At 43.5% G+C, this 23,003-nt stretch overlaps 1 protein-coding gene across 1 annotated transcript in view; it reads right to left on the bottom strand.

The window, feature by feature from the left end:
- Positions 1–23,003, bottom strand: part of MTUS1 (microtubule associated scaffold protein 1) — a 103,694-nt gene that overhangs the window by 6,165 nt on the left and 74,526 nt on the right. The window contains 5 exon segments of the mRNA XM_082608644.1: positions 710–805; positions 960–1,033; positions 2,520–2,625; positions 4,042–4,256; positions 21,206–21,272. Coding sequence (XP_082464770.1) covers positions 710–805; positions 960–1,033; positions 2,520–2,625; positions 4,042–4,256; positions 21,206–21,272 — 558 coding nt within the window.

Here is a 23,003-nt window from a genome sequence, read left to right on the forward strand (position 1 = left end):
TTAGGGAGTTTGGGGGGGAAATGGGGAATGACTGCTAAAGGGTGCAGGGTGTCTTTTGGGGGGTGGGTGATAAAAGCGTTCTGTAATTAGATCCTGGTGACCAAGGTATAACTTGTGAACCGCTGAATTGTATATTTTAGAAGGGTGAATATCGTGGTATGTAAATTATATCTCAATATAGCAAGTTAATTAAAAAATGAAGTCTTTACATAAAACCCTGACCCTAATTGATAGTTTTCCTGTCTTCCTATAGGTATTAGCTTAGATCACTTGCAATATATTGGATTTCAGCTGTTATGTCAGTTTTTTGTGTGTGTGCGTGTGGTACACGGGCCTCTCACTGTTATGGCCTCTCCCGTTGCGGAGCACAGGTTCCAGACTCACAGGCTCAGTGGCCATGGCTCACAGGCCCAGCCGCTCCGTGACATGTGGGATCCTCCCGGACCGGGGCACGAACCCGCGTCCCCTGCATCAGCAGGCAGACTCTCAACCACTGCGCCACCAGGGAAGCCCCTATGTCAGTTTTTAGAATTAAAAAGAAAGACACCAGTAACCAAAGCAGCCACTTTATACAGTTTAAAAATCATACTGCAAGATATGAAAAAGATTCCAAACCCATACTATTTCTCTAGCTGCTGAACACTTAACTGACTCTGACAGCTAAGCAGAAGAAAAATTCATTAGTGATGGGGGAGCATACACAACTTACTAAATTTGCTTTCTCTCTTGACACTCTTTTTTGTTCTTCTGATTTCAACTTTTCATTTAAAGTGTCATTTTCACTCTTCAAACCACTGATTTGTTTCTAAAACACAAACAGTGAAATGTGGAACATAAGTAAACAAGCAGGCACCAGAAACATTGCAAATGTGCACAGAAAGGTACCCAAACCACACAAGCCTCAAGAATGATGATGGGGAGGTGGGCAGGAGGGGTGGTGGTGATTGAGATTTACCTACCTCTAGCGATTCCTGTTTCTTGTAAAGCAAATCCTCAAGTGATTTCTTTTCCATTTCATGGCTTTTCTTGATCTCTGGAAGTGGTATTTTTTTGAGTCAATAACATCCTACGAGATCACTGTATACTACAGTCATTATAGCACCCGGATGCCACAGCAGATTATGAGGCACTGCGCCTAGGTTACTTTATATTCCTATGGCACTCGTGTACAAATTAAACTACTTGTGCTCAAATTAGCCCATGAGGTGAGTAGGGCAGATAATTCCCATGTTATGAATGAGAACATGGAGGCCCAGAGAGGCCAAAAGACCTCAGGGAACACAGAGCACGCCTGCGGGGAATGGGGACGGGGCCGGTCAAACACCGGCCTTCAGACTCCTGGTCAGGAGGCCCCGTGCTCTGTTCCAATTGCCCTTCACGAACCAAACAGAAGTCTCAAACCCATCTCCAGCAGGAAGGAAGACAAACAATGTTTACCCAACATCCACCCTGGGCCAGCCACCTTTACATGTTCTCATCTCTGGCCCCACACAACAAGTCTGTTTTTCTGATGAGAAGGCCCTTGACAAAGTTCACAGGGTCAGTTCTCACCACGTGTCCATATGTTTCTCTGTAGATGCAATGGGTTCGGTGTAACAACTTCAGCTACACGGGCACTTATCTTCTGTAAAAAAATGGCTTCTATTCTTTTCCTTTTATTTCAACCCTTCCAATCATGGTGAAATAATAAAACACATCTTTACTGTTGTGGCCTCTCCCGTTGCGGAGCACAGGCTCCGGATGCGCAGGCTCAGTGGCCATGGCTCACGGGCCCAGCCGCTCCACGGCATGTGGGATTCTTCCCGGACCGGGGCACGAACCCATGTCCCCTGCATTGGCAGGCAGATTCTCAACCACTGTGCCACCAGGGAAGCCCCTAAAACACATCCTTTTATTCAACAAATGCCATCTCCATTTCACAGCAGTGCTGGTATGCAGAAGTGCCTGGCATGGATCCTTCACCATGGTCAGGATATAAACTGACACTTTCAACTTCCCAGGATCTGAAGTGGTCAAGCACAACTATTACCAAAGGGGCCTTAAAGTTCCTTAAAAGTTCATTCTATTTCCTAAAAGGGGGACTTCCCTGGGGACTTCCCACAACTACTGGGCCCACGTGCCACAACTACTGAGCCCATGCACCTAGAGCCCGTGCTCTGCAACAAGAGAGGCCACCGCAGTGAAAAGCCTGCACACTGCAACAAAGAGTAGCCCCTGCTCGCCGCAACTAGAGAAAGCCCAGCAGCAATGAAGACCCAACAAAGCCAAAAAATAAATTAAAAAAACCCCAAAACTATATTTCCTAAAAGCCTGGCATTTAAAACAAACTATTATTTGCATCCTTAGGGGAAAGGGGATCTCCTCACAATGAACAATGCAAAAAGAAACCAAAAAACACTCCAAACGGAATACCACAGGGTATTCTCTAGAGGGGAAAGTTATGAATCATTTCCGTTTTAAAACATATCACGCTGTTCCACTAGCTCTTATTCTATTTCAATAGAAAAAAGCATTCTTGCCTGAAAGGGAGGTTTCATAGGCCTTCTTTAGCAAGTCTACTTTCTCTGAGTGGCTTGCTTCAATTTCCAACTTTGAGGTTTCATGGGCAGCACTTAAGTTGTCAAACTATAAGGAAAAAAACAAAACAACAGTTTACCAATAAAAAGTCCTAAGGTGAATAATAAGCAGCAGCATTAGGAAATCTGACACATGAGCTTGCATTCAAGTCTAAGGCCTACCAGACACATGTAAAGAACAACCCAACTGGGGTTTGCCAGTCCCTGTGCTCCAGTCCACTCTGCCTCAGGAACACAACACGCAGCTCTCCAGGGTCCATGGATGGAAAGGGCTGAGTCCACCATACGGAACGAGGATACGTCCCATGGTGACAGGACCGTATAAGCTCTACACCTGTCATGTTGGCCTCTATATTCTCGGTCCCTGGCACATGCCTGGCATATACTTGGCACTGTGTAAATATCAGCTAAATGAAAAACTGATTTTAAGTGGGAACAAGGAAATTAAAGAGAGGTTTAGGACATACCATTAAGTGAAAAATACAAGTTATTAAACAAGAGCCATTTTAAAAAAGAAGAAGAAATGCAAGCCAATGTTTTAGCAGCACCAGAATGTTTGCAAAGGGATTATTTCTAGGTAGTAGGATAAAGGGATGTTTTATTTTTTTAAAATATATCCAAAAAGAAACAAAAACGCTAATTTGAAAAGATACATGCACCCCAATGTTCATAGCATTATTTATAATTATCAACATATGGGAGCAAACTAAATGTCCATCAACAGATGAATGCATAAAGAAAATGTGATCCACTATATATATATATATATATATATATATATATATGGACCACTACTCAGCCATAAAAAAGAATGACATTTTCCATTTGCAGCAAAATGGATAGACTTGGAGAGCCATTATCCTAAGTGAAATAAGACAGAGAAAGACAAATACTGTATGATATCACTTGTACGTGGAATTTAAAAAATACAACAAACTAGTGAACAGAAAAGAAGGAGACTCACAGATATAGAGAACAAACTAGTGGTTACCAGTGTGGAGAGGGAAGGGGGAGGGGCAAGATAGGGGTGGAGGAGCAAGAGGTACAAACTATTAGGTATAAAACAAGCTACAAGGATATTGTACAACATGGGGAGCACAGCCAATATTTTATAATAACTATAAATAGAGTTATAATCTTTAAAAATTGTGAATATCACTATATCGTACACCTGTAACATATAATCTTGTACAGCTATACTTCAATTAAAAATTTTTTTCTAAAGGGTTGTTTTAAATTTTATCTTTTCTTTTTTTCTTCTGATCTTTCGCTCAACGTATGTACATTGCTTTGATCATAAAAAATTTAATTTAAAAAACTTTTCATTTATTTAAAATCTAAAGAAGTTCATCAAGGGATGTCCAACAAAGAGAAGGTCATCAAAGGAAGGCCATCATCAGACAACAGTTAGAATTCAAATTAATAGCCATGGCCAAGCACATGCTCAGGTTCTGAAAGCACAGACCTGCTCCTGTAACTGAGTTTTGTACTTCTCTGCTTCTTCGATGTAGATATTCTGAAGCTTTTCACACTCCCCGGTGTAAAATTCTTTAAGCCGATTCTCCAGCTCTGTTAGATCAGTCTGGTGCTGCTGGTTTAGCTTCTGGACAAATCCTTCATAAGCTATTTGCAACTCATTCCTGGCTTTTTCTAACTTCTCACAGGTGGTTGAAGCAGTGACTGAAAAGAGATGGAAAAAGAAAAGGGAAAATTACACTTAACCTGCTAAATGTCCTAAATTCATAACATTCACACACAGATGTGATGACTCTGGAAGCATAAACACAGCGCTCTCAGAGTACTCGATTCTCTCAGGACCAGATTTTCAAACATAATAGTATAGAAGGGAACGATAAAAGGGAATGAGAGGAAGTGGTCTCTGGCAGCAAAACGTCAACTGTCTATCATGCAGTAAGAGAAGTCCTTGAGCACAGCCAGGTTCCCAAGTGAAGTGCACCCTTTCATATGGTGACCAATCAGTGCAGGGGCTGTAACGAGAGGAGACTCTGATTGGCCGAGGCATCTCTAAGGCAGGCCAGGCACTAGAGGAGGCAGCTGAGATGTAGGAGCAGGTAAGACCAGAGAGAAGCAATAAATAGACTTTAAGCTTGTATGCAGTTGGAGCCAATTTAAACTCGTTACTTCAAACATACAGTAATAAAAACAAAATACTAGAATATATTGAACACAAATCACCAGAACATAAAAACTTTAGGAAAAATACATTGAGAAGCTACAATACAATGTAAATATACTGAAAGGTTAACATTTTTAAAAGGCAAAGTAATTTGATAAACATAAAATCAGAGCATCCTAACTCTTCACTACCACTACCAAAAACAGAAGTACTAACAATACCTTGCAGAACTTGCACATAAACACATACCCACACAGACTATAATAAATCCTGAAAGAAATGGGAGAATATATATGCAAATGAAGCAACCAACAAGGGATTAATCTCTAAAATATACAAACAGCTCATGCAGCTCAATATCAAAAGTACCCAAATAACCCAATCAAAAAATGGGCAGAAGGGGACTTCCCTGGTGGCGCAGTGGTTAAGAATCTGCCTGCCAATGCAGGGGACACGGGTTTGAGCCCTGGTCCGGGAAGATCCCACATGCCGTGGAACAACTAAGCCCGTGTGCCACAACTACTGAAGCTCGCACGCCTACAGCCCGTGCTCTACAACAAGAAAAGCCACTGCAATGAGAAGCCCATGCACTGCAACGAAGAATGCCCCCCACTTGCTAGATCTAAATAGACATTTCTCCAAAGAAGACATACAGATGGCCAGTAGGCACATGAAGATGCTCAACACCACTAATTATTAGAGAAATGCGAATCAAAACTACAATGAGGTATCACCTCACACTGGTCAGAATGGCCATCATTAAAAAGCCTACAAACAATAAATGCTGGAGAGGGTGTGGAGAAAAGGGAACCCTCCTACACTGTTGGTGGAATGTAAATTGGTACAGCCACTACTGGATAACAGTATGGAGGTGCCTTAAAAAACTAGATATAGGACTTCCCTAGTGTCGCAGTGGTTAAGAATCTGCCTGCCAATGCAGGGGACACGGGTTTGAGCCCTGGTCCGGGAAGATCCCACATGCCTTGGAGCAACTAAGCCCGTGAGCCACAACTACTGAGCCTGTGTGCTGCAACTACTGAAGCCCATGTGCCTAGAGCCCAGGCTCTGCAACAAAAGAAGCCACTGCAATGAGAAGCACGTGTAGCGCAACAAAGAGTAGCCCCCGCTCACCGCAACTAGAGAAAGCCCGTGTGCAGCAACGAAGACCCAAGGCAGCCAAAAATAAAATAAATAAATAAATAAATAAATAAATAAATAAAAACTAAATATAGAACTGCCGTATGACCCAGTAATCCCACTCCTGGGCATATACCTGGAGAAAACCACCATTCAAAAAGATACATGCACCCCAATGTTCATTGCAGCACTATTTACCATAGCCAAGACATGGAAGCAACCTAAGTGTCCATCAACAGAGGAATGGATAAAGAAGATGTGGTACATATATACAATGGAATATTACTCAGCCATAAAAAAGAATGACATAATGCCATCTGCAGCAACATGGATGGACCTAGAGATTGTCATACTGAGTGAAGTAAGACACAGAAAGATAAATATCATATGATATCGCTTATATGTGGAATGTAAAAAAAAAAAAGGGTACAAATGAACTTACAAAACAGAAGTAGAGTCACAGATGTAGAAAACAAATCTATGGTTATCGGGATGGTGGGGGAGGGATAAACTGGGAGATTGGGACTGACATATACACACTACTATATATAAAATAGGTAACTAATAAGAACCTGCTGGATAGCACAGGGGACTCTACTCAATACTCTGGAATGGCCTACATGGGAAAGGAATCTAAAAAAGAGTGGATATATGTATATATATATAACTGATTCACTTTGCTGTACACCGGAAACTAACACAACATTGTAAATCAACTATATGCCAATAAAATTTTTTTAAAAATCCTGAAAGAGCTCTATCATTTCTTGGGAAGCCTGACTTTGGACTTTTGCAGGCTTCCTGTACTGATGTTAGATATGGGGGAAAGGCGTGCTACTCTGTAAGGAGGATGCATGTTCTCAGCACCCCGGAGCGCCCATGGACTCATGCAAAATGGGTACTGGTAAGTCTGCTTATGATAAAGGAATCCTTATGTCTCTTTTGGTAAGGAATATGTACTTCTGGAGTAGTGGAAGGAAAACGATTGTTTTAGGGAGGACAAGAGGAGAGTTTAGATCAATGATTATTCTGACCTAAGGAGTGGGAAATTGGCTGGCTCCTGGGGTGAATTTCGGGCAATGATGTAACTTGTTTTCTTGGGAATATGCCACATGGCAGTAGAAATACCAGCCCATACTTGTCCCATATCAGTATGCCTTCAGAAGCAAAATAAGTCATATTGAAATAATGACAAGCATAGTGTCTGCTAAAGAGAACCCTTAAAATTCAAATAAACCCACAAATGTTTACTGAACTAACAGTAAAGGCAAAAACAAAGCAAGAACTACTATCCTGATATCGAGGGTAAAAACTGTATTCCACGATGAGCAACGGGGAGCCTGCACAGTGCACCTTGGGAACTAGAACATTCCCAAGGCAGACAAGTTGGAGAGAAGACTCAACAAGGCAGATGCGGGCCAGATTATAGAGATCATCAACAGCACCGACAACTCAGGCCTTTGGGACTCTGTTTGGGAAGTTATTTTTTTCTTTAAAAGAATTTATTAAAAGATGATGGCCATGCTGCTTGCTACAGAATGCCCTCCTCAGATCACTACTTATTTATCAAAGGAGGAAAAAGTGATTCACGAAGGCAAATGTTAGCCAAAGAAGGAAACGTATTCGCTTCCACCGCCTTTCCAAAATAATACAAATAAAATGATAGGGCCACAAGCCTCCTTGTGTGAATTCCATGTTACAGCTCTATATGAAAGAAGACAGTAGAAAACTATTTGCGAGCAGTCAATAAAGGCATCAGAATAGCTTTTCTAGTCAGAGAAATCTTGATTTCACACAGCCTTCTGACTTAATTCCCTCAGGATTTCAGATAACAGCAAAGTAAAAAACAAAACAAAAAATTCTATCTCATCTGAATGCTCATATCTGAGATAAAATGTCTAAGTGAACCAAAAACTAGAAGAGCTTCCGTGGAGAAGTTAGCAGTATGCTACACCTGCCGGATTTCAACACATCTGCTTGTAATCAAAGACTGTCAGTCTGAATGTGTAACTGTATAACTTTAAAATCAAAAAGGATAGATGGAAGTCCTCTCACACTGGCGGCCAGACAGAGTGTTTCCTCTTTTTTTTTTTTTTTTTTTTTTAAAGAAGCTTAAATAGTGTTTGATTTTCTTGGCCACTGTGCAGAGAGGTAATGGGAGGACAGGAGGGAAGGAAGGGTACAGGGAAAAAAAATGGGTCGGACGGGGCAGCGGTGGTTACTGCTGTTAGGACAACAGTCCCAAGGCAGGCCCGGCCCCAGGTGGTGACATCAGCCTGCAGCTGTGCAGGAACAGCTGGGCTGAAGTGATCCCTCACACAAATGGCTCTACTTTGAGCTAACGGGCCTGGGCTCCTGGGGAGGCACTTATCTGGCATAAAGACTCATGAAATACTTTTCTAAAGGACACACATGTCAACGCTGTATCAAGGGTTCTCAGCACCCCTGATGGCTGGACACACTCGTGGGGAGAGTCGGGGACGCCAGCCTGGGGTTTCAGTCCTGGCCTTTTCCTTGTACTTATTTCAATTTAGGAGCGATTTCTATGCCACCTGGGCTCTTACTTCTGTTCTCAGTTTTGTCTCTTCCTTGCTTATTCGCCAGAATTCCATTCACTCTCAGTCAATTAATCAAACACCCAAGACAGCCAAAATCAAACATGAATCTTTCAGAATTCGGACCAAGCAAGGAGTTTTCGCACAGTGTTAGGCGATCCTGTTTTCATGAAGTTAGCGCACGGATGCAAAATCCACAAAGTAGTCCTTTTGTCCTTGCTGTTTTAATCATTCTATTAGGCAATTTTTAAAAGCATGTCTGTGACAAAGGACACCAAAGAGACCGCTGCCTGCAGAAAAACTGATGGATTATCATTTTTGTGCCCATATTGGGAAAATGCAGAAGCCCTCTCCAGCAATCTATTAATTAAAATGAGAGACAGAGTTTTCAGAATTAAGAAGCAAAAGAAAGAAACCAACTCATTTAGAAGATCAGCCCTGGGCTTCCCTGGTGGTGCAGTGGTTGAGAGTCTGCCTGCCGATGCAGGGGACACGGGTTCGTGCCCCGGTCTGGGAAGATCCCACATGCCGCGGAGCGGCTGGGCCCGTGAGCCATGGCCGCTATGCCTGCGCGTCCGGAGCCTGTGCTCCACAACAGGAGAGGCCACAACAGTGAGAGGCCCGTGTACCGCAAAAAAAAAAAAAAAAAAAAAGATCAGCCCTAAAACATAAGGCCACGTTACAAGCTGGAAGTTGACATTTCAACCTGAGATGAACCAGGCCTTAGAAGAATTCGAGGCCAAGGACAGAACAGGAAAAACAGAGAGACGCTCCCCTGACAGTTTAAAACATGGATAACTAAGCAAGGAAAAAATATTTCACAAGTGGTGAAATGCTTGAAATTTTTCCTTTTCGATTATTTGGATGACATCTTCAGAAGGCCCAATGCCAGAATCAAATATAACCTTGAGAAGAGAAGTGGCTTCGTCCTGGGTCCTTTAGCACTTTTCCCCAGGACTGAAGTACAGCCATTACCTCATTGGTCCTGGTGGCCTTTCCTAAGAGGAAGAGGTCAGATTTTTATTATTTCCATCTCATGGAGACCGATTCCCCTTTGGTGACTGATAAATGTACTGTTTACAATGAAAAACATTACACAACCATGGCCCTAAATTGTTAGTATTCTTTTGAAATGATACACGGCTTTCTTAATTTTTATATCTGAGTAGCAGGTTTCGTCATGAGACAACTAGAAATACTTTAATTCTCGGGAACATAAATGTCTTAACAGAACAGAGCTAAACACTTAGGTTCAAATCTCAGCCACACCACTTACCTGCTATGTGATTTGAGCAAATGACTTAAGCTTTCTAAGCCTGAACTTCCTTATTTTTAAAGTGGCGTTAATACTAGTGCCTTCCCTGCAGGATTAAATAAAATATATGTGAAGCACTTGGCCGGGGCCTGACCAGAGTTAAGTATGCGACAAATGTGACTGTCATTATTGCTAGCTTTGACAAAATGACTCAAATGTGTCTGAAGAGTCCACAAAGACATGCTTGGTGGGGAGGGGTGTCCATGACACAATGTGACAGTTACAAAGATGCACTGCTCGTCTAGTATTCAAAGAAGGTAAACACACACACACACACACACGAGGATAGGGGACACATCCACCCCAAAGCTTCACTTTCTAATACTACTGTTCTTGGCATTATATGCAATAGAATTTCTCCAACTTTTAGGTAATTTTATCTAAATTGGACATAAAATATGGAAGAGAAAAAAGAATTTTATCTAAATTGGACATAATTTTATCTAAATTGGACATAAAATATGGAAGAGAAAAAAGAAGAAGAAAACTAGGGAGGTAAGGTTACTCAGAAGATCATGCAAAGTTTCACGATGCCATACAAGAGTTCATGACAGAAAGAAGAGACAAACAGGAAAGCAAGATGACTTCATTCCCCAGCTGTACACCCACACTCTCCCTAGATGCTTCCAGCAGGCCTGCTGTGAGTGCCAGCCCTTCCTTGAGCAGGGTTCCCTTCTCTGCACCATCCAGGAGGGCAATGAGGTAGATGTCCGGTCCAGCCTCTCCTGCCTCCTCTGGGTCTCTCTCAGCCTCTCTCTCCGGGCACCTCACCTGCTTTTATTTCTGGGCACCCCTCCATCCCTTTCTTTAACAGCACACACTTCTCAGGGCAGACATGCTTTTTAAAAAACAACTTATAGGGCCTCCCTGGTGGCGCAGTGGTTGGGGGTCCGCCTGCCGATGCAGGGGATACGGGTTCGTGCCCCGGTCTGGGAGGATCCCATATGCCGCGGAGCGGCTGGACCCGTGAGCCATGGCCGCTGAGCCTGCACGTCCGGAGCCTGTGCTCCGCAACGGGAGAGGCCACAACAGTGAGAGGCCCGCGTACCGCAAAAAAAAAATAAAAAAAATAAAAAATAAAAAAATAAAAAACAACTTATAATTGTGGAATAATTTTATTAGATTGATAGAAAAGGTACAAAGAGACGGTACCAAGAGCTCCCGTATACCCTTCACCTAGGTTCCCCAGATGTTACCATCTTATGTAAAGCCAGGACATTTGTCAATACGAAGGTTTTAACGTTGAAGCAATACTATGAACTCTACTACAGACTTTATTCCAATTTCCCCAGTTTTTCTACTAATGCCCCCCCCTTTTTAAGAATAAACTTTTTTAGAATATTTTTAGATTTTCATAAAACTCGTAAGGATAGAATAGTTCCCGGATACCTCTCTCCCAGTTTCCCCTAATGCTGATATCATATATTATGACAGGACATTTGTCGAAACTAAGAAATAATTTTACTGGCACACTAATATTAACTAAACTCCAAGCTTTGTCCTTTCTTTCTGTTCTAGGCTCCAGCCCAAGATAGCCACTTGCATTTACTCATCACATTTCCCTCATCTGCTCTGATCTGTGAATGTGTCTTTCCTTGCTTTTCATCATCTTGACAATTTTGAAGTCAGGCATTTTACAGAATGTCCCTCAATTTGGGTTTGTCTGATATTTTCTCTGCATACTCCTCTGACCCAGAAATTCCACTATTAAGAATATATGTGTGGGACATACTCCCACACATATAAAATGAGGGACATACGAAGCTATTCACTAGAGCATTTTTTGTAAGAACAAAACATTACAAACAACTGAATGTCCACCATGAAGAAACTGGTTAAATTAATTACGGTATATCTATATAATGGAATAGTTTCCAAAAAATAATTTTACAGCTATTTGAAAAAATATTGAGGAAGTTCTCTGTGTATTGATCTTTAAGAAATGCTAAGCAGAAAACAAGGTGCAGAACAGCATGTATAATACTCTACCACCTGTGTATAAAAGGAAGGGGAAACAAATATCTATCTTACGTTACTTCTCCCGTACCCCAACCCCAGAACCATAAATGGCGACATAACCTTCTATCATAGTAGCACGATTATTTCATAGTATTATTCTCTGAAGGGAAATCTGCTCGTGACACACTTCCAGGGCAGGTGACCATGTTGGTAACTCTCTTAAACTGGGGTCTAATCTGCTTCAAATTGGAGATAATATACCTGAACAAAGTAACCAAGAAGCCCTTTTTAAAAAGTAAAATGCTACTTTGTGGAGAGGCTGGTGCCCAGAGAACAACAGAAGGGCAGGGACCTAGACTATCAACGACAAGCAGTTCCAACTTCTGCAGATCCGTTTCCTGATACGCCAGGTAGGACTAAATACCACCTGCCCTGCTAGCCTTACGGTTGGGTGAGGATAAGGTGGAAGAGCGCTCTATTTTGTGCAGTGACTCTTCACAGACTGTCTGTGGGATGGTCATCTCCTCATAAAAGCCCCAGGTTTTGCTCCCCAAAGGTCCTGCTTTTTCACAAGACCACAAAATTTGGCAGACATGTGAGAGACACAACGGTCTCTTTCTGAATTTCGAAATTAGCTATAAATAGCTTTCAGATTGCTCTTGGGCATTATATGAATTGACAAGAACTGATTTCAAAAGCCTTCCACGAATCACAACTTACTAGGAATTTACTTTCACAAACCAACTGCAACGTCAAATCCATTCTCCGATAAATAATACCACCTTCCCTTTAAAACTCAGTTCAGACTTTACAAAGTGCTCTCGTATTTATTATTCCATGTAATAGAATACAGTCATGTCTTGAGTTAATAACATAGGTATTATCTTAAATCTCACTTTACTAGACTATAGAGGGGACGGACGTGGCAGAACCGGGTCTAGAACTCAATCCGCTCAGCCCTTCTCAGTGCAGGTTCTATAGTACAGAACACGGAACAACCTGATCCAAGAGGCTGTTTTCTCAACTTGAGATGCATTAAGAGAGAAGTTCATGCAGTCATACAATGGGCACCTCAGAATAACAGGGCTTAATTATCTTGTGCAAGCTAGAGAGACTGCAAAGTGAGGCAGGTAAGAAAATGATCTTTTTTCTCCCTACACTGATCAGTCCTGATGAAATCTTATTCACACGCGGGATGACGGTCTGGCCCAGTCACAGATCTTAGTACATAGGTGCCGGCTGGGCCTCCACGGAGCCCTGGGTTCTCCCTGCCAATAAAAGTCTGCAAAGGCTTTGCTGGTTTTCAGCTTAGTCACTGGCCAACAGCATGCTGCACAACAGATGCTCTCATAGTCACAACAGCAAACGTCCCATGGACCAATCAAAACACTTAGGCTGGAAAGTGGATCTGAGTCAAAAGCCTGGCTGAATAACCCGGCATAAATGTTCTAAGCTTCAGGCCTGAGGAAAGTAAGTTCAGACTTTAAGGAAATCACATTTCAATCAAAAGAATAAATTTAATATTAATGAACAGGTGAGTCTGACACTATTCTGTGTCCCCTCCCTGATGATTCATGTTTAGGGGGCAAGGTTCAAAAGGGCAGGTCAAAGTTACCGGTAGGCAGGGACTTCCCTGGTGGTGCAGTGGTTAAGACTCCATGCTCCCAATGTAGGGGGCCCCGGTTTGATCCATCCAGGAACTAGATCCCACACGCATGCCGCCAAGAGTTTGCATGCCACAACTAAGGAGCCGGCGAGCTGCAACTAAGGAGCCGGTGAGCCACAACTAAGGAGCCCTAGAGCTGCGGCTAAGACCTGATGCAACCAAATTAATTAATTAATTTTAAAAAGCCACCTGGAATTTAAAAAAAAAACAAAACAAACAACAAAAAAACCCAAAGTTACTGGTATGCATATGATTCGGAAGCCTATGTACAAGAATGGACTCAGTTCAGTTAGAGCTATTTGTTTTTTTTTTTTTTTTTTGCTGTATGCAGGCCTCTCACTGTTGTGGCCTCTCCCGTTGCAGAGCACAGGCTCTGGATGCGCAGGCTCAGCGGCCATGGCTCATGGGCCCAGCCACTCCGCGGCATGTGGGATCTTCCCGGACCGGGGCACGAACCCGCGTCCCCTGCATCGGCAGGCGGACTCTCTACCACTGCGCCACCAGGGAAGCCCAGAGCTATTTGGTTTTATTCTCTTACTCTGCTCACTTAAGTCTTACATACACATATTTTTTACATTAAACGAACAACATTCTGGACAGCTAGTGTGCTGTCAAAGTGTGGCCCAGGGAGCACCTGCATCAGAGTCACCTGGATGATCATTATAAGTGGACGCCTCCATCCCAAGCCACCCGAGTCAGAACCGGGAATCTGCAGTTTTAATCTGGCCTATTTTATTACATAGTGAAGTTTGAGAACCACCATTCTAGACAAATTACATTAAATCAGGAAAAACCGAACATATCAAAACTGGACAAGGACAAGTGAGGGAAAAGACCAGGACAAGGAAGAAGACTCAATAGGCTTTCAGAATAGACACACTTGGTGATATTGTGCATCTGTACAGGTGAAAGAACCTAACCTTTCACTTATAGAGACAGCCAGCCAAAGTCTAAATTTAGGACAGACAGACAAGGATAGAAAAAGAACAAGCCAAGTTTAAGACGGAATCAACTCCATCTTCAATCAACTCAGTGAGATAAAGAATTGTTTTGGCATATGGTTGGTTTTCATTACATATTAATAGATTTTTCATTAAAGCCCACTTCAAAAATCACTTCTGGAATTCTGCAACTCAAAAGTGGCTTAACTGTAAAGAGTTTTAAAATTACTCTAAATATACAACCTTGTTAAACCATAACTGTACACAAACCTAGTGAAAGAATGAACACATTCCATAAAGGTGTGAAGGGAGGTTAGTTCACAGACACAGTCAAGTGTTGATTAGACAACGTGTACACTGCTTTAGGCAGAGACAAGTCACTTTTTCCTGGTACATAATAACAAGATATTTTAACCTAATAATACTTCTTGAACTCTTGACTTGAATAAGAAGATCCCCAGAGTAGTTATCAATGCAAACTAGTGTTTATATCACATGATTTCCCCATCTTTCCAACAGTTTCACCATGGTTTCTTTTTTTGTAATTAACAGGAGTTTGGTGGTCTAGCCATCCTAGGTTTTTATCCAGGTGTTTTGCTTTTCTAGCCTATTGACCTTAAGAAAGTTACATAACTTTTAAGCCTCAATTCATTCTTCCCTCCCTCCCTCCCTCCCTTCCTATACAGTGCAAACCTATACAATGCAAACCAGTAGACTTAGAGATGAACACTGATGTCAGCAAAGAGTAGGCACTCAATAAATGTCGCTGCCATACCCATCATCTTTACATACAGAGGGCAAAATCGACTAGTCTTCTGAACCATTACTATGGGAATTCCAGGAATTTTTAGTGAATAAAGGGTTAAAATCTCATTTGTATCATGACATAGGAACAATCAGGACAAATGTATAAAAAGATGTGAGTTAGCTATTAATTCTGATGGCTAGAAAATAATTGTGAAATACAAACTACCTTTTTCTTCATTAATTTAGATGAAAAAATGTGATTCCAATGATTAAGATCAATAAAAAAATACAGTAGGAACCCTAAAAGATCATAATTATGGCTCTCCATTACACCAACATGACCATAGAAAGAATCAGCATGACACATTTATTCCATATCTCAGAGGTAAAATGTTTGCTGTGGATTATGTAAACATTAAATTGAACTGTAATTTATTTTGAGGGCTGACATTTTCAAAATGACCTAATTAACTGGGATTGTCAGGCATAATGTAAAATGTCTTCAAGAGAATTATAGCTCATCTTACTTTATTACTTATTTTTAACAGTTTATAGGAAAATATCTGTGTACAGAAACCATCAAGTATAAGCATATTATAAGGATAAAACCAACTTCCCTAGCTACCATTCTCAGCAGTAAAATCATTCATTCTCTGAAGTACTAAGCATCAGAAGTACTAACTGCCAGGCCCAAGGTACTAGCTGGTAGAGCTATAAAGATGAAGGACATACTGGCCTTGCCCTTGAAGTGCTCACAGCTCTGCACTGTGAAAAGAGGTCTATAAACAAATGCCTATAAGAGCAAGGTACTTGAAGGGTATAGTAGAAGGTGCAGTTCACTTGTCTGAAGGATTTGGGTGAAACTGAATTGAAGACAAGGTATTCTAGCTAAGACTTTAAAAATAAGTAATGAGAAGAAGAAGGAGTTTGAGAGGCAAAAATAGAAAGATAGTGGGAAGAGGAGAGAGCCTTTCAAACAGAGAGGAGGCACAAACAAGGCATGAATGAGCCTTTGCCTGCAACCTTGGGAGGGAAGAGGAAGGTGTGCAGAGAGGGGAATGAGGGTCAGACACCATGAAGCTACACCGGAAGGTTACAGACACATCACACACGGTGACTTTAGTATGCTTGGACTTCTTCCCAAAGCCAAAATGGAGTCACTTATGTTTGTTAAAGATGTCCAGTAGAGACTTATTACAAGTATAGTCCTGGTAGCACTTGGAGAAGAGAGGAGCGGGCCTGGAGGCAAGGTGACCACTGGGATATACTGCAGGTGAGAAATTACAGGACTTACATTAGTACAGAAGCAGCCAGAATGCTGAAGAGAGATGGATCTGGGCGACACTTAGAACACAGACTGGTATCATGTGGAGGATGGAGGAAGAGGGTTATGACCTTAATTGGCAGCCTGGGTGGTAAGTGAATAATAATCCAGTGCAGAAGGTGATGAACAGACTTTGAGGAATAGGTCTGAATGAGGAGACACTGCAGAGTATTCCGAAAGCAAGGGGCTGGGGAGTCAGGAAGGTCTGATTACACTGGACTGGCTCATCTACAGGCAGCTCTTCACTGGGAAAAAAGTATTTACAGCTTGGGAAGGAGGGGACTAGAGAAATAAATCTGTGAGTCGTCACCCTATGGGTTGTAGTTGAAACCATGGGAATGGGTAAGAAGAACAGCCGACGATGAAAGCCTTACGATGACATTATTTAAGGGGTAAGTGAAATTATGCTACATCCACTCAAAAGGCATTACCATGATCATTAAACACAAGCGTATGAAGACCATGAGGCAAAATGGGAAAGTGCCTGACATAAGTTTAAAAATCAGAGTATCTACAATAACATGGAAGGATCTCAAAAACATTATGTGTGAAAGAAGCCAGACACAAAGAGCATTTATCGTGTGTTTCCATTTACATGAAACTCTATTGCAGAATGGACAAAACTAACCTCGAATGATAAAAATAAGGTCAGTGTTTGCTTCTAGGGGAAGTGGGTCTACTGGAAACGTAACCCAAAGGTGTAGATTACATGAGTGTGTGTGTTTGTCAAACTGATGGAACAATTAGCATCCCGCTGCATGTAAATTATACGTTAATAATAATAATAATAATAATAATAATAATAAAAGAGTGCAAAGTGGTATACATTCATATAAACAAAGGAATATGCCAAAATATGGAGCTATGGGCTATTTACCCCTCACTCTACAATTTTCGTTAATTTTCACACATTGTTCTTAAATAAAAAGAAACTTTAGGGAATTCCCTGGCAGTCCAGTGGTTAGGACCCCATGTTTTCACTGCCAGGGGCCCAGGTTCAATTCCTGGTGGGGGAACTAAGATCCCACAAGCCATGTGGTGCAGCCAAAAAAAGAGAGAAAAGAAACTTTAAAACCTAAAATGCCCATAAATATTTATCAATTACCCATGAAAATGGAAAGCATATATATATTTTTCTCATAGGAAGCAGGAATGGATCTCTGCAATTAAGGAGTTTACTGTCTGGGGACTTCTCTGGTGGTGCAGTGGTTAAGAATCCGCCTGCCAATGTAGGGGACACGGGTTCGAGCCCTGGTCCGGGAAGATCCCACATGCCGCGGAGCAACTAAGCCCGTGTGCCACAACTACTGAGCCTGCACTCTAGAGCCTGTGAGCCACAACTACTGAGCCCATGTGTCACAGCTACTGAAGCCTGTGTGCCTAGAGCCCGTGCTCCGCAACTAGAGAAGCCACCGCAATGAGAAGCCCGCGCACCACAGCGAAGAGTAGCCCCCGCTCGTCGCAATTAGCGAAGGCCCGTGCGCAGCAACAAAGACCCCCTCCCCCCAAAAAAAAGAGTTTACTGTCTGAAGACAATAGGAAAACACAAGATATAGTATATACACAAATGCAAAATATCAAGGGCTCTCTGGAGCAAAGGGAGCCTCCTGCTTTGGTTCTGAGGAGACTGAGAGGGGGTTTTCAAAGAGTTTTTTGCAGAAGCAAATGGTATGTTGTTCCACAAAGCAGGCATGGCTCAGATGCAGATACACACAGGCTGTGCTGGAGGTAATAAGCTGGGTTAACCTGGGAGCAGAGGGCACCTGTCAGGAAACAAGTGAGACCACAGTGGGCAAGTCAGTCAGGGGAGGAGATATCGGAGGCAGTGAGGTCTGAAGATCAAAAGTGCAGACTTGGGCTTCCCTGGTGGCGCAGTGGTTGAGAGTCTGCCTGCTGATGCAGGGGACGTGGGTTCGTGCCCTGGTCCGGGAGGATCCCACATGCCGCGGAGCGGCTGGGCCCGTGAGCCATGGCCGCTGAGCCTGCGCGTCCGGAGCCTGTGCTCCGCAACAGGAGAGGCCGCAGCGGTGAGAGGCCCAAGGTCAAAGTGCAGACGTGACTTGGGCTTCAGTGCCCCCGAGCTTACGAGTTGTCCTTTATTCTTTGCAGTTCTTAGCAGTTGGGAACCTTGCCTCGATTTTCATAGAGGAGGTAAAGAAAAACTACTCAGTGGGAAAGCGACACCAATGATGCCCCATTATGTCAGAGGGGAAAGGTGGGTACTTTGATGGCATTGATGGTGGCGGCTCCCTTTTCTTGAGTTGCCTGTGATGGACCAGTCACTTCACATGCACTATCATCTTATTCAAACTCCAAAACAATCCAGCAAAACGCATATTAACTTCCTATCACCAGTGAGCAAACTGTGCGCAAAGAAGTCAGGTAACTTCTAACCAGGAGCGGATGGACAAACACCCAGACGGTGGACTCCGCACCCCAAGCGCTTCTAACGTATCAGGAAGGGATCCATCTCATCTCACCTTTCCATTTGTACGTGAAGAGCAAACATAACCTGTCCTAAGGCATTTCTAATAATATTTAGTCGAATTACTATTCCCTTCTGCAGCAGAGTCTCTGCCCTCGCAAAATAGCAAATGCAGTTACCACACAGCTGTCACCTGCATGCATCTTAACAACTACTATTTAATAGCAGTTAATACTTGGTGGTAGACGCTTTGCAACAAGTTACCTCGTGTAATCCTCGTGGCCACCCTTGAGGCAGACACTACCGCCATTTTACAAAGAATGAAGTTGGGACAGGAGGCGTGTGCTCTGTGCCCCCTGCCCGAGGTCACCCAGCGCCACAGATCTGAACCTGGAGAGTATGACCACACAGTCTAACCGCTTTGAACCACTGCCTCAGATTCTAAAACTGGGCTGTAAACTCTGCGGTGTGAACGTATTCCTATTGCAGCTCATGCACAATCAACGAAACCGGCAGCTTTGAGAACGCTCTTCCTGGACTGTTCCATCAGAAGAAGGCTTCTCTCCCTTCCCCTCATGGAACCAAAAATCTTCCCCCAAATGCTCTACGCTGTTACATGAACAATTCGATCTGATTCACCAGCAGTAATGCCACACTTCCTGAGAGTGTGGCCTTGGGTGACCGGATGATATGGACGGGCCAAACGCTGCATCCTGACACTCCCAGAGCAGCAGTAAAGCCACACCGGGGCACGGCTCCTTATCACAGATGGGAAGGTGAGAGTGCGTGCAAATGGCTACAGCTATTTCCTGTCGGGCTAAGTAACTAACGGGAGGTAATGAGTCCCTGGGTCCCATTGAGGTCACTGAATCGCGTTATCCACTGAAAGGTGGAAAGAGGATTCCCCCATTCAAACGGACTGAATGAGAACAGTGTTCCCTTGGCACGTCTGCCTCGTCTTGGGGGGAGGCTGAAACGTGAACCCCCAGGGAGGCTCCTCTCCACCTCTACCGGGTTAGAGCGAACCCTGAAACACACAAAAAAAGACCTCTCTCCTGATCTGCTAACCCTATATCCATTACATTACTTAAGGCGCAGACAAAAGCAAGTTAAGTTGGTCATCCGGGTAATCAAAAGGACACCAGTCACGTTCAGTAACCTGGCAGAGAGCCTTAAACATCCCCGGGAGCCAGGCTGTTTCTTATCTGTGGTTTCCTTGAACTGTTTTCCTAGAACTCTCAAGTCTTTGGGGTCCTGAAGTTCCATCTGTCCTACAATTACTCTTCCCAAAAAAAGTCCTTCCTGAGATCAGGAGAAAATGATGCCCAGGGCGAGGTATCAGGGTGAGTCAGGAGTCTGGCATTGCCCTGCATCGGGGGGTGAACAAAGAAGAGGAATATAGACGGAAGTCTTCACCCCACGTTCACGGCTACTTGATCTTTGCCCGGGCATGGTAGGGGACGGGGACTTAAGAGGGTTCAAGTCCAGCGAATTATACTGACAGTATTTCAACTCTGGTGTTGTCCAAAGAAAAACGAGCAGTTTCTCCTGGAACTAGACGAACATAATTTTCAACTCTGGCTGTTGCCTTTGCATTATTTATACACGTACCTACACAGGCTTTCAGCACACACAGAAAACCGCAAAGGGCAAGGAAGGCAGCCTTTCAATGAACTGCTCCAGACCTGGCTGAAGCTACAGCAGGAAGCTGACTGTCTAGGGCCATGGTGCCTACAGCGCATGGGGCTCCCGAGGAAGTCAGCTCACTCCAACACGCAGGCTGAGGTAGGAAAGGCAGCACTGTCTCTGCTGCACCAACCCAGGGCTCTTCCAGGAAAGACAAGAACTAGAAGAGAGTTCGGCCTGGGAACAGCAGCCCTGGGGGGTGAGTGCCACAGGCAGGGGAGACACCTGGCTTCCTGTGGAGCTGGGTCCTTCTCACTGCCAGTCCAGCTGGAAGCTTAGCACAGAGTGTGCCTTCCAATGCTATACCCACTACACACAGAGCACCCAAGGAAGTGCAATATATTTACTGCTACTGGAGAGGGAATTTCCTCACCGCTCTTTCATATGAAAGACGGTTCTGGAAAGAAAAAAACCTGACGGAATTATCTAACAGGAATCCACACAATTACAAAAAGCATTCCGTCCCCCTCTTCAGGAAAAGAAATGTTTTGGTCATCAGAAACTCCGCTGGGCTTAGTCAGATCAGTGCCCAGAATTCTGTGAACTTGAGGTCAAACTGCCAAGATTCAACAGCAACGTCGATGGTCAGTGTTTGCACAGATACTGGAGCGAGTGGCTAACACTGCCAGCATGCAGGTCCAGACACCACGCAGAGAGGAAAACCAACTGTGACAATTTTCCCCTCCACCCGAAAAACTTGGAAGAAGGAAAAAAAAGAAAGAAAAAAAAGCTCTTACCTAGCTCTCCCCGGAGGTTAACAAGTTCTTGAGATAGGGTTTTGTGTTGTTTCAGGGCTTCCTCCTGCTGTGGAAAACACACATCAAGTTACTCATGTTTTCAAGAGGGTCCCTTTCAGTAAAGCACACATTTGTTATCACCAGGAAAATGAGACTCAGAATTGAGAAGCCAAGATATGCATCATTTAGGCTAACAGTTTGTGTTGTTAAAAAACACAGATGTCCCTTCCTTGTTAAGGAAATTCACATTTCAAAAATCTGTATTTTCTCAGGTCCTTGTGCAATATTCATTTGAGGCACTGAATGGCCCGTTTAAAAATATTTACTTTGAGCCATGCTTCCCTGCTGATCCCAGAACCCTTCAGCTAAGGTGTACTTAAGACATAATGCATTCTCCTCCTCCAAGGGCAATAAAGGCCTAATCAGTCTACGATAAACATCTAATGTTCTAAACACATGCACTTATATGAACTTTACCCTATATCTGCAAATAGAAAAGTTTCCTTAGGAGGCCAATCCTTTACTTCTAAAAGGAAGACACACAAGTCTCTTACATAGCCACAGCGAAAAAAATAATCCTTTAAAAACAAAATGAAATTAATTTTACTCAGCTACACGTTATTTTCTAAGGATGATAATATGTTGGAGCAGCGATCATTCTGAGGAGATGTTAGAGAAATGAATCAAAGAAAACCAGGCAGCTGTTTCAGAATCAGAAAAGCAATTATCAATCTCGCCAAGGAGAACCATTTCTAAGTTACCAGCAACTCATCCGCAAGCGCACAGACACACATGCTTGTACAAACACAGCAATTAGATACAGTTTCTTACGAGGCAGTTTCCCTCCCACCAGCGTGTAAGGAAGGAAAAGACAGAATGCAAAGCTCTCTGGAAATGCCCTCCCCGGGAGGGATCGCCCCGGACAGAGCTTCCCACTGCAGCTGGGTCGCAGCGCTGCGGACGGAGATCATGAGACCGGCCTTTGCAGGCGAGAGTGGCTTGTCACTCAAAGCGTTTCCCCCTCCCGCCAGACCACCTCTGCCTTCGCCCCTGGCGTTCTTCCAGAAAAGCACTATAAACAAATACTAATTACCCTCGTTGCTGCACACGGAGAATAGAGGCACACTTTGCTGCCCGAGCAGCCCATTTTCCAGCTTCTGTCTCCAAGCCCCCCCTCCCGTCCCCGCGCAGGTGGCCACGCCACCCACCAGTCCGGTCGGTCTACACTCAAAGCTCCGCCAGGAGGAGCGCCATTGGTCTTCCGTTGGCCTCACTTCGCATCCTGCAGGTTAGCGTGTGCCTGGGACGCCTCTCTCCTCACAGGAGCTGAGGCTGCAGCTTCTGCCTTTGGCACAGGCTGCCTGCGACTGCTTAAAGCCACAGCCCTTCATTTATGAAAAACGAGAGCCAGCGCTTAGACTGATCGATCGCCACTTACTTTCAAATATCAGCTGGTACAGGGGAAAGAAAAACCGGCCGCCTCCGCGTAGATAATGGAGTTATTTTTAGACTTGTGAACCTTTTAATTCCCCTCTCTAATTAGGGGTCATTAGATGAGCATACTTGCTACTAGAAAAAGGACATTTATTCTCCAAAACCTGTGTGCTAAGTGAGTTATGGACGAGGTGAGGAACGGTGAACGTGTGTGTTGTGACGTTGTGACGTAGGAGTTCACATGACATTATAAAATGAATGATGTTTTCCAGAAAAATTCATTTGAATGCTTACGACATGGTTCCCTGGCATTTTAAGAAGTGTGACCTGCTGAATTGAGAGTTGGAGATCAGATATATGTTAC

The sequence above is a fragment of the Mesoplodon mirus genome, assembly GCF_964341445.2.
Source record: "Mesoplodon mirus genome assembly, chromosome: 20".
NCBI lineage: Eukaryota > Metazoa > Chordata > Mammalia > Artiodactyla > Ziphiidae > Mesoplodon > Mesoplodon mirus.